Source organism: Rhinolophus sinicus, linkage group LG07 (assembly GCF_036562045.2).
Source record: "Rhinolophus sinicus isolate RSC01 linkage group LG07, ASM3656204v1, whole genome shotgun sequence".
Lineage (NCBI taxonomy): Eukaryota > Metazoa > Chordata > Mammalia > Chiroptera > Rhinolophidae > Rhinolophus > Rhinolophus sinicus.
This window is the reverse complement of record NC_133757.1, coordinates 81,170,006-81,180,728: the sequence shown is the minus strand read 5'-3', so window position 1 is coordinate 81,180,728 and position 10,723 is coordinate 81,170,006. Positions and strand designations below refer to the sequence as shown.

Sequence of the window (10,723 nt, the reverse complement as noted above, 5' to 3'; positions counted from 1 at the left end):
TAGACCTGGGAACTTAGGAGTGGCCTGCCGAAAGGGGGAAGGGAAGGAATCCTGACAAAAGACTGAGGAGGTGGTACTTCCACACTAGTGATGAGAACTCAGAAAAGGGAAGCAGGAGGAGTCTTGGAGAAGTTGGGATTCTGACCCTTGCCCCAGGCAGTATCCGGTATGGCCCAACCTGGCCCCCCTTATGAGGAGCCCCCAATCTAGGATGATCACTTCAGGCCTGTCACTGACGCTCCTGCCTTCCCTCCCTTCAACCAAGTGTCATTGACACATGGGTTTGGTGCTTCCTGCCTGAGGGTAGACTCTATGCTTGTCTTGTTCACTTTACCATCCCCTGGTGTCTCAAGCAGCACCTGGCAAATAACAGGCTTAAAACCTATTTGATCAGTGACAGAAGGAAGGACTCTTGAGGAAATTAAACAAAAATGAGGAAAGTGAAGGAACAAAAGGGATTTTGAGGAATGCATTCTGAAATTTTTTTTATCAGGACTTCACTGTAGGGTCAGGATTAGGGGATATTAGTAACCTCATTTTCTAGGCTCAAATAACAATTGTAATGGTTAAATGAGTAAATGCATACTGCTTAGAATAGTGCCTGACACACAATCCACATGCAATTTAGTATTAAATACTGCATACACGCATGGGCATTATTTCACTTAATTCTCACAATAACCTGGGCTCATATTATCTACATGCAGATGAGGAAACTGAAGCATGGGAAGATTAAGAGATTTGGCTGAGTGACATAAATGGCAGATCTGGGATTAGAATGTACTTCTGCTATCTAATGTAGTCTCCACTGACCCCATGTTACTATTGCCCATTTGAATTTCAAGGCTTACTATGAAAAAAAGGGTAAAATATTTCATTAGTAATTTTATATCAAATGTCTAACTGATAAATGGATGTATCAGAATTGGTAAGTTCTTCAAATTAATTTCACCCATTTTGTTTTTAATGTTGCTGCTAGAAAAATTTAAACTACATTAATGTCTCACATTATACGAGTATATATCTGTATGCCACCGTTGCTTTAGACCATGCATTATTGCCCTGACATTGATCTCAAAGCATGGGTAGGAGGTTGGGTGGGATCTGGGGTGTTTATAATTTCTGACTGCATCACCACCAGCTTCTTGTACAACCATAGGCAAATTCTGAGCCTTAGTTTCCACATTTGTTACATGGGGATTATACCAGTATCTACATCATAAAGTTTTGGGGAAAATGAAACAACACACCTGCAGTACTTAACACTGGACTGGGCACACGGGTTAATGTTCATACAGGTTAGATGCTACCTGGACTGTAACTATTATTAGGAGAGTCCCTTTCCTATCTATAAATAGGGATGGTCCCTATCCAACCTCCCTTTGAAAATTTAAAAGTAGCTGATATCAGTAGAATGACTATCTCTGGAGCCCACCACCCACAGCCCTTTCATAGGGTAAGAGAGAATCCCAGAAGGGTTAAGGGCTCCAAAGCCCAGAGGGGAGAAGTCCAAGGTCATACAGCCCGCTGCAGCTGGGGCTGGATGAAACTTAAAAAAAACGCCGTAATTCTATCCTTGAGGTCTTCAATTTGACTTCTCACGTCAAACAGACACCACTAGCCCAGCCAAGGTAGAGGTAAGGACTGAGTCCCTTCCACCCTTTGAGGCCAATTGACACACTCAAGATGGCGAAGCCCTGAGCCCTGAAACACAGACCACCACATTCAAGATGGCGGGACACGCTTCGGCGCCGGTTCCGGTTCCGGTGGCTCTAGCCCCGGCCGGTACACGCGGAGCGCGCTGGGAGTAGCTATGGCGGACGGTCCGGTGGCAGAGGCATTGCTGCGGCGCCTGGAGGCGGCGGATGGCGGCCTGGACAGCGCGGAACTGGCGGCCGAGCTGGGTGTGGAGCACCAGGCCCTGGTGGGCACCGTGAAGAGCCTGCAGGCGTTGGGCGAGGTGAGCCGAACCCGTGATGCCTGGCCTCCTGGCTTTGGCACCTGCAGTTCCCGTGTCAGGAGGGCCCTGACTCCAGGCCATACTGCCTCAGGCCTGGGTAGGGTTAACTGTATGTGTTCATTTCGGGGTGTGCAGGTGGGGAATCAGGAACGAGTGAGGGCCCTGGGCGCACAGACGTTCCTCCTGCAGGAAACGTCTGTTAAGGGCATGATTAACGTGGTGGTGGTTACGATGGTGGACAAAGTAGACGCGGTCGCCACTCTCACGGAGATTGCGGTCTGATAGGGGAGATAACTCAAGTGACCAGAGTGATGGAGGAAGCACAGGGAACCCAGAGGTGACAGCTGACCCAGCCATGGGGGTGAGGGAGAGTGCCCCAGAGGAGGTGACAGCTGAGTCGGATCTCTGCACTGAGGAGGAAAACCATAGCGCTTTAGGGATCCATTGGGAGTTGGGGTTCAGGTAGTGAGAAAGACCGCAGAGCCAGAATTTGCAAGGCCTTCTAGATCCCTCACAGGGATACTGGGGAGCCATGGCAGGAGCTGGAGCTAGTCAGATATGTGTGCTGCTTACATGACTTTTGGAAAGAACTGGCAGGGGGAGGATTGGAGATGAGGAACAAGGGCAGAAGCTGGCACATCCCCAAACTATAGGGCATGGTGTCTGGCTGTACGTAGGCAGCTAGAATGGAGAGGTGATTCAGGAGAGGGTATGAAATGAGATTCATGGCAAGGCAGGGGGAACACAGATGAAGCCCCGCCTTCTGACTTGGATAAGTGAAGCATGATGGAGCCACAGGAGGAGGATGCTGACGGGCCTGTGGGCCAACCAGGAGGCCAGATCCAGGAGGCAAAGACCCAGAACACAGATCTGGGCTGTTCATTCATGAAGCTCGTGTTCTGTGTCCCACTCTGTTCTCAGCTTTACTTATGATTCATTTCTTACCATAACCCTAGAATGATGGCAGTGTTATTCCTATTTGGCAGATGTGACCACTCCTGAGTACTTGGTCAGTGTCACTAGAAAGGACAGGCAAACTTGGATTTGAAATTAGGCGCTCATGGACAGCAACAACAACAAAAGAAATTAGGTGTCGGGCTGCAGAGCCCAAGGTTGTCAGTGAGGGAAAGGGATTGAAGCTATGGTGTGTGGGGTGACAGTATCTTGATCAATGTGAAATTGACGTTTGTGTAGGTCACAGAGGGTTAAATAATGGCTACTTAATGTGGTTCAGCCTAATGATGATGACAATAATAGTAGTAGTTAGAATTTACATAGTTTTTGCTGCACGTTAAGTACCATACATCCTTTCCCATGTGTTAATCCAGTTACTTCTCAAAACAACTCTCCGAGGTAGACCCTACCACACTCTGCTCTCATGGATAGGAAAACTTGATCAAGGACGTTAAGCATGAGGTCACGACGTGAGTGAGGAGTGGAGCAGAGCTGGGAATTAGAACGAACGGGGGAACTAGGACCTGTGGGCCCCACCTAGCCTTGCCCCTGTCTGCGTGACCTGAACCTGTCCTCATCGGGGAGCCTCAGGTTTCCTTGTGTAATGTGGCCCTTTGGGGCACTTCTCTGACACTTCGGACCCTGAGATGCAAATGCATAAACGTGGAGATGTCAATCCACCTGAGACCTTAAGTAAATCTTCCCCAAGTTAAAAAAAAATATCTTTCCTAGGTTCAAAAGTGATAGAAAGAATGTGTTCTCTGCCAGGTAACATCTTTAGTACTTTAATTCAGCTTGGGAGTTAGAACCATATTTATTGTTATCCCTGAGTCTAGCAAGGAAACTCAACAAGAGGAGCTCACTCAGCTCTGGAAGTGGTGCAGCTGGGATGTAAAGCTAGCTAGCTAGCTTCAGTGGTTGTGCTTTATGTTGGCCCTAGTGCTGCTGCGGCAAGGGTGTGCCTGGCTCTGAACCCTGTCCTCTCCTATGTCCTCTTTTCCCTGCAGATCATCGAGGCTGAGCTCCGCTCCACCAAGCGCTGGGAGCTTACGGTTGAGGGCGAGGAGATTGCCCGGGAAGGCAGCCATGAGGCCCGGGTGTTTCATAGCGTCCCCCCAGAGGGCCTGGCCCAAAGCGAGCTCATGGTAGGGGTTGGGAGGCGGACAGTTCCTAGGGAAGTGCTGGGGTGAAGGCAGTCCTCATGCCCCCCTCACTGCAGCCTTGTTTTCCCAGCGACTGCCCAGCGGCAAGGTGGGCTTCAGCAAGGCCATGTCCAACAAGTGGATCCGCGTGGACAAGAGCACTGCTGATGGGCCCCGGGTGTTCCGAATGGTGAGTCCCTGCGGGTAGGTGGGTGAGCCCCTGGTCCTCACGGTCCCTCATGCCCATCATTATAATAGGTGGACAGCGTGGAGGATGAGGTGCAGCGGCGGCTCCAGCTGGTCCGGGGCGGACAGGCCGAGAAGCTGGGTGAGAAGGAAAGGAGTGAGCTCAAGAAGAGGAAACTGCTGACGGAAGTGTGAGTGGCTGCCACTCCCAGGCTCACACCCATGTCACCTGTGTGGCGCTGGGATAGGGGGAGGGAAGGGAGAGCCACTCTCCCCACCTGGGCCTCAGTGCTCTCAGTTGTCTCCCAGCTTCCCTTCACACTGGTTTTCAAGCACACAGGCCAGACTCATGCCACCTCAGGGCTTTGGCACATGCTGTGCCTTCTGTCAAGAATGATCTTTCTACTGATCTTCAAGGCAGGCCCTGGCATCCAACCTCTGCTCATGTGTTGCCCTAGCTTTTCTCCCTGTGAGTTCCACAAAAGCCGTTCACTCCTAGTCTCTGTCTCTTGCTCCCCGTTTATTTCCTTCACAGCCCTAAGTACTGTCTAAAATTGATTGAACGCTGGGACCTGGACAGGCTGGGTTCTCTGCTCACAGGGCTGATGTCCCCTTTGAGTAGACACCGACTGGACGCAGGCTGCCTGATCCAAGTTCTGGCTGTGCCATTTACCAGCTCTGATCTTCCTGGGCCTCAGTTTTTCATCTATAAAATGGCCCCCCTTTCACAAGATTGTGGGGCAACTTCAGCGGAACAGAGCCTGGCACAGATGACATTTACCTAAACTTTACCTATTAGTTAAAACAAATAACAAAACTTTACCTATTATTACTTCCAGCTGTATGCTTAGTGCCTTGAACAGGCCCTGGCACATGGTAGGCTTTCAATAAGTGTTGAATGAATAACTGAATGAACACAGGACGTAGGTAGGAGGCAAATAAAAGGATTTCAGGTGACAGTAAATGTCAGGAAGGAAATAAAGCAATGTGACTTTGTGGGTGGCATTGGGGCAGCATCAGAGGGGAGATCAAGGGAAGCCTCTTAGAGGAGGTAACAGTGGTGTCCCCTCCCCTCCTCTGGCCACAGGACCCTGAAGACCTACTGGGTGAGCAAAGGCAGTGCCTTCAGCACCAGCATCTCTAAGCAGGAGGCGGAGCTGAGCCCAGAGATGATCTCCAGGTAGGGGTGGCCCCAGGGTCGGGGGTGAGGGTGGGGGTGGGGGTGGGCAGCCCCCACCAGGCCCATGTACTCTGCGTCCCCACCCACAGCGGCTCCTGGCGGGACCGGCCCTTCAAGCCCTACAATTTCTCGGCCCACGGCATCCTCCCTGACAGCGGCCACCTGCACCCCCTGCTCAAGGTCCGCACCCAGTTCCGGCAGATCTTCCTGGAGATGGGGTGAGCATGGGACCAGGGTTGGGGCCAGGCCAGCCACTGAGCACAGGCAGGACAATCAGGCCAAGTCTCCCACCAGGTTCACCGAGATGCCCACTGACAACTTCATTGAGAGCTCCTTCTGGAACTTCGATGCGCTCTTCCAGCCCCAGCAGCACCCAGCACGCGACCAGCATGACACCTTCTTCCTGAGAGGTAGGTGGGCCCCGCTGTGCCCTCAGAGGTACCAGGCACAGGCAGAACCTTTCGGTTGGTGTATCATTTCACAGAATAAAATCCATTGTCTTCAGCATGGCCAACAAGACCCCTGTGAGCTAATCACATCAACCTCTCTAATGTCCTCCGTCCACCTGCCCTCCTGCCCACCTTAGGGGCTTTGCCTGTGCTGTGCCTTCTGCCGAGAACTATCTTCTCCCACATCATCATGGTGGGCTCCAACATGCATGTGTCACCTCAGAGAGGCCACCCTGATATGCCTTTTTCCCCTTGAGTTTTAAAAGCCTCTCACCCTGTCTTCAACCTTGGTTCCCATTTCTCTTTTTTTCTTGCACTTCTTAGTACTGTCTGAAATGGAGTGGTTTTCCACAATGGTTGTCTCCCCTGCCAGTAGGCAGGCAGGTGACGCCATTAGGTGCCCATTACCTGGCTGTGAGCAACAGCATTATTGCCACCGTCATTGCTGTGGTTGTGGCACCCCAAACTTCTGAAGCACTCACTATGCACTAGTCGCTGTTCTAATCTTCCTGCCAACTATAGGAAGTCGCACTGTTAGCCCCTTTTACAAGTGAAGAAATGGGCTCAGAGAGAAAACAAGGTTTGCCCAAGGTCACACAGCTTGTAAATGGTGGAGCCCGGATTCGATGTCAGGCTTTTCAAGCACCCCAAAATTGTGTCTCTGGAAGGGCATCTTAAGAATTTACACATTCGTGCAACAAATGTTCGCTGAGGCCCTCCTATGTGCCAAGATCTCTGTTAAACACCTGGGTCACAGCCATAAACTAGACAGAAGTCCTTGCCTGGTGAGACCTGCATCCTGGTGGTGTAGCCGTGTATGAATTCCTGGGTACGCTGTAAGTGCTGTAATGCCAGGTGGTGGTAAATGCAATGGGAAAATCTGCTGTGGTGGGGAGGGGCCGTCAATTTAAAGTAAAATCTTTGCTTAAATCAAGACTGAAGGAGGTGAGGGAGGAAGCTATATCTGTGGAAGGGAAGTACAAGGCAGAAGGAATGGCCAGTGCAAAGGCCCTGAGGCTGAAACATGCTTGGTGTGCTCACAGGTCAGTTGGGAGGCGTGTGACTAGAGGGAGTAATGAGTTAGCAGTGAGAGGGATGAGAGCCGGGAGTTGACCAGGAATCACAGAGAGGACTTCGACTTTGGCTCTTTCTCCCAGTGAGATGGGAACTATGGAAGGTTCCATGCAGAGAGGGTTGTGACTGAGTTAGGTGTTCCCAGGTGCCCTATGGCTGTGATGGGCGAGAGCGGGAGCTACACCTGTCACTATTTGTCCTCTGTGCAGTGGCTGTTTGAGAAATGCTCCTTGACTAACCAGATGATGCTCTGTCCTGTCCAGATCCTGCCGAGGCTCTACAGCTCCCCATGGACTACGTCCATCGGGTCAAGCGGACGCACTCCCAGGGTGGCTACGGCTCGCAGGGGTGAGGCAGGACCAGGACTTTGGGGTGTCAGAGGGAAGGAGGTTGGGGCCCCGAGGGCATCAGCATGGACTTCGGATTTCCTCCTGAAGGTACAAATACAATTGGAAGTTGGATGAGGCCCGGAAAAATTTGCTTCGGACACATACCACAGCGGCCAGTGCCCGTGCCCTCCATCGCCTGGCCCAGAAGGTACAGCTAGGCCTGGCAGTGCGGGGGACAGGGAGGGGACTGTTATACTGACCTTCTGACCCATGCCCTGGCTTTGCCTGTCTATCACTCCCAGAAGCCCTTCACACCAGCCAAGTACTTCTCCATTGACCGTGTGTTCCGAAATGAGACCCTGGACGCCACACACCTGGCCGAGTTCCACCAGATCGAGGGTGTTGTAGCTGACCACGGCCTCACCCTGGGCCACCTCATGGGTGTCCTGCGGGAGTTCTTCACCAAGCTCGGTGAGCAGGCAGGCCGGGGCAGGCAGAGTTGGTGGGGCCTCGGCAGTATACTTGGGTCACCAGCCTTATCCTGCACCCAGGTATCACCCAGTTGCGCTTCAAGCCGGCCTACAACCCCTACACAGAGCCCAGTATGGAGGTGTTCAGCTACCACCAAGGTCAGGATGGGACCCAGTGCTGGGGTAGGAAGGGAGGTCTCAGGCTACCCTCTCTCAGCCAGGGTCCCGTTACTACCAAACCCACACCCCGCCTCCTGAGCTCACTGCCAGGCCCAGTATTACCCACATAAGCCACCCCATCCTTCTGCCCCCACAGGTTTGAAGAAGTGGGTGGAGGTTGGGAACTCCGGGCTCTTCCGCCCTGAAATGCTGCTGCCCATGGGGCTCCCCGAGAATGTGTCGGTCATTGCTTGGGGCCTCTCGCTGGAGCGGTGAGTGTCCAAACCACTTAGGGTGTCTGGCTACCTCATTCAGGTGACTTGCCAGGCGTGCAGACCTTTAGCACCATCCATCCATTCATTCATTGACAAACTTTAGTGAGCACCTGCTGTGGATTCTGTCCTATACTGTGAATAAACAGCACACATCCCTGCCTCCACAAAGCTGGCGTCCTAGTGGAGTGAGAACAATAAGGATTCAACAAGTAATACCTAGAGTGTGTCTGAGCGCAGTACCTGTTATAGAGAAAACTCAGCAGGGAGGGCTAAGGAGAGGAGGAGGTCAGGGAAGGGCTCAGAGGAGGTGACACTTTGCTCATTCACCTGAGCAAAGATGAGGTGAATGAAGGAGTAAGCTGAGAAGGTTTCTGGGGAAGGGAGTGCCAGGCAGAGGGAACTGCCAGTGCAAAGGGCCTGAGGCTGGAGTGTGCCTGCTGTGTTTGGAGTGAGGAGGCCATTATGGCTGGAGAGAGGGAGGGAGTGAGGGGGGAGATGTGGGTGGGGAGGCAATAGGACAGAGCATGCAGGGCCTTGTGGGCCATGGGGAGGACTTGGGCTTCTACTCTGTGGAAGGTGGGAGCCCTCAGAGAAGTTTTGACAGAGCAGAGCAGGACCTGACTTAGTGTTAAACTGTGTCGCCTCTCTTCCTCAAGTCCTACGATGATCAAGTACGGCATCAACAATATCCGGGAGCTGGTAGGCCACAAGGTGAACCTGCAGATGGTGTATGACAGCCCCCTGTGCCGCCTGGATGCCGGAGGGGACTTCCTGAAGACATAGGAGATCACGTGACATGGGCCGCCATGGACAGGCTACTCGCCCCGAGCCCCTGCTGCCCAACCCCTTTGCATACCTGGCCAGTGAACCCCTTGTATTTATGAGGCCTCTGTGAGGCCATCCTCCTGACCCTAGTATCTTCCGACCCACCCCAGAGTCCCAGGGTCAGGAGAGCAGGTAGCACAGTTCGTTCTGATACCTACCTATGAGGGTGGGCCCTGGGGAGCCCTGCACGTGGCTACTCGCTAATAAAGTGGGCAGTTGCCCTCATCTGGTGCCTTTCCTTAGAGGTGGAGGGGTCTTGTCGGCTTTCCCCAGGTCAGAATGCTACTGGATAGGGAACCTGGTGCTAGTGTGAAGGGTCATGGGTTGGGGGTCTTGGATTATTGGGCCTCCTGGCCAGCCTCAGCCAGATCCCCTCCCCTCCTCCAAGGACGATGAGCTCTGTCGAGCATTTACTGATCACCTACTGGTGCCAGGCCCTCTTCCAAATGAATGAAACAGACCCCTGCCCCTCTGGGAGGGACATTTTGGAGGGCAAGCAAGCTAAGCTTTTAAAAGCTGCCCCCCCCCAAAAAAAAGACTTTTTAGACCATTTTTAGGTTTACAGCAAAATTGAATGGAAGGTGGAGATTTCTCACATGACCCCTGCCCCCACCACACAGCACAGCCTCCCCCTATCAACATCCCCACTCGAGTGGTGCATTTGTTAGACTGATGAACCTACGCTGACACATCACCCATGGTCCTTAGATTACACGATGGTTAACTGTGTTGTACATCCTATGGGTTTGGACAAATGGATGATGACATCATTATGGTATCACACAGAGTATTTTCACTGCCCTGAAAGTCATCTTCAGGTATTACACCTGTTCATCCCGCCACACCCTCCCCAAACGCTGCTCTTTAAAAAAATTCTTGTAAGGATTTCAGATAAGCCCAGAATAGAGAGATGAACAAGATTAGGCTCCAGGAGACCAGCACTCCTGTTAAACAGTGGTTGGGATCTCACATTTGAGCTTCATTGCCCGTATGTTTCTGTGGAAGTATTTTAAAGCAAATTCCAGCTGCCATTGCCACTCGCCCATGTCTTAAGGGGTAGTGCATTTTTGGAAATGTAGACACTGGCACATCCAGCAAAGCTGACAGCTGAGGCCATGGGCTTCACTGGACCCAGGGCCCTGTGGGCACCAATCTCCCATGGGCACTTCAGTCATATTTTTTTCCCCCCCTGCCTTTCTTCTGCTTCCTCTCCCCACTCCTGGCTCAATCTGTTGTTTCTCAGACTAGTTGTGTAGGACACAGCTCCCTGGCCCATGCTGGTATTATGAGCCTTGCATTCCCCACCGGGCTGAGGCAACCGGTCACCAATGGTCGGTGGGCCGCTCACAGCAGCTCACGCTGGCTGCCAGCCGCTCACGGACTCATGGCAGCACACGGTAGCCCACAGCCCCGTGGCAGTTCACACCAACCTCTGGCTGCTCACTGCAGCCCAGCTCCAGTGACAGCTGTTATTCACAATCTTAGCTGTAGAGGGCGCAGCTCACTGGACCATGTGGGAATCCAACTGGTGACCTGGGCGTTAGGAGCATGGTGCTCCTACCACCTGAGTTACTGGGCCGCCCCCAGTCAAATCTTTATTTCAAGTAATTCAGTCATGCAGAAAAATCCTGATTCATGCAACAAATGCACACTTCCTAAGTGCCAGCGCTCACTGTTCATAAAATGAAGTGTCCTCATGGGCAAAGTGGACTTAGGTTCA

The 10,723-nt window shown here is 52.3% G+C and overlaps 1 protein-coding gene across 1 annotated transcript; it reads left to right on the top strand.

The window, feature by feature from the left end:
• The first annotated feature begins 1,765 nt into the window (after positions 1-1,765).
• On the top strand, positions 1,766-9,228 carry FARSA (phenylalanyl-tRNA synthetase subunit alpha). Its single transcript, XM_019746205.2, has 13 exons — positions 1,766-1,960; positions 3,922-4,059; positions 4,148-4,246; positions 4,315-4,433; positions 5,330-5,422; positions 5,512-5,640; positions 5,717-5,832; positions 7,209-7,293; positions 7,383-7,482; positions 7,577-7,745; positions 7,826-7,903; positions 8,061-8,175; positions 8,835-9,228. The coding sequence occupies exons 1-13, from the start codon at positions 1,814-1,816 to the stop codon at positions 8,959-8,961; spliced, it is 1,515 nt and encodes a 504-aa protein (XP_019601764.1). The 5' UTR covers positions 1,766-1,813; the 3' UTR covers positions 8,962-9,228.
• Positions 9,229-10,723: the final 1,495 nt, after the last annotated feature.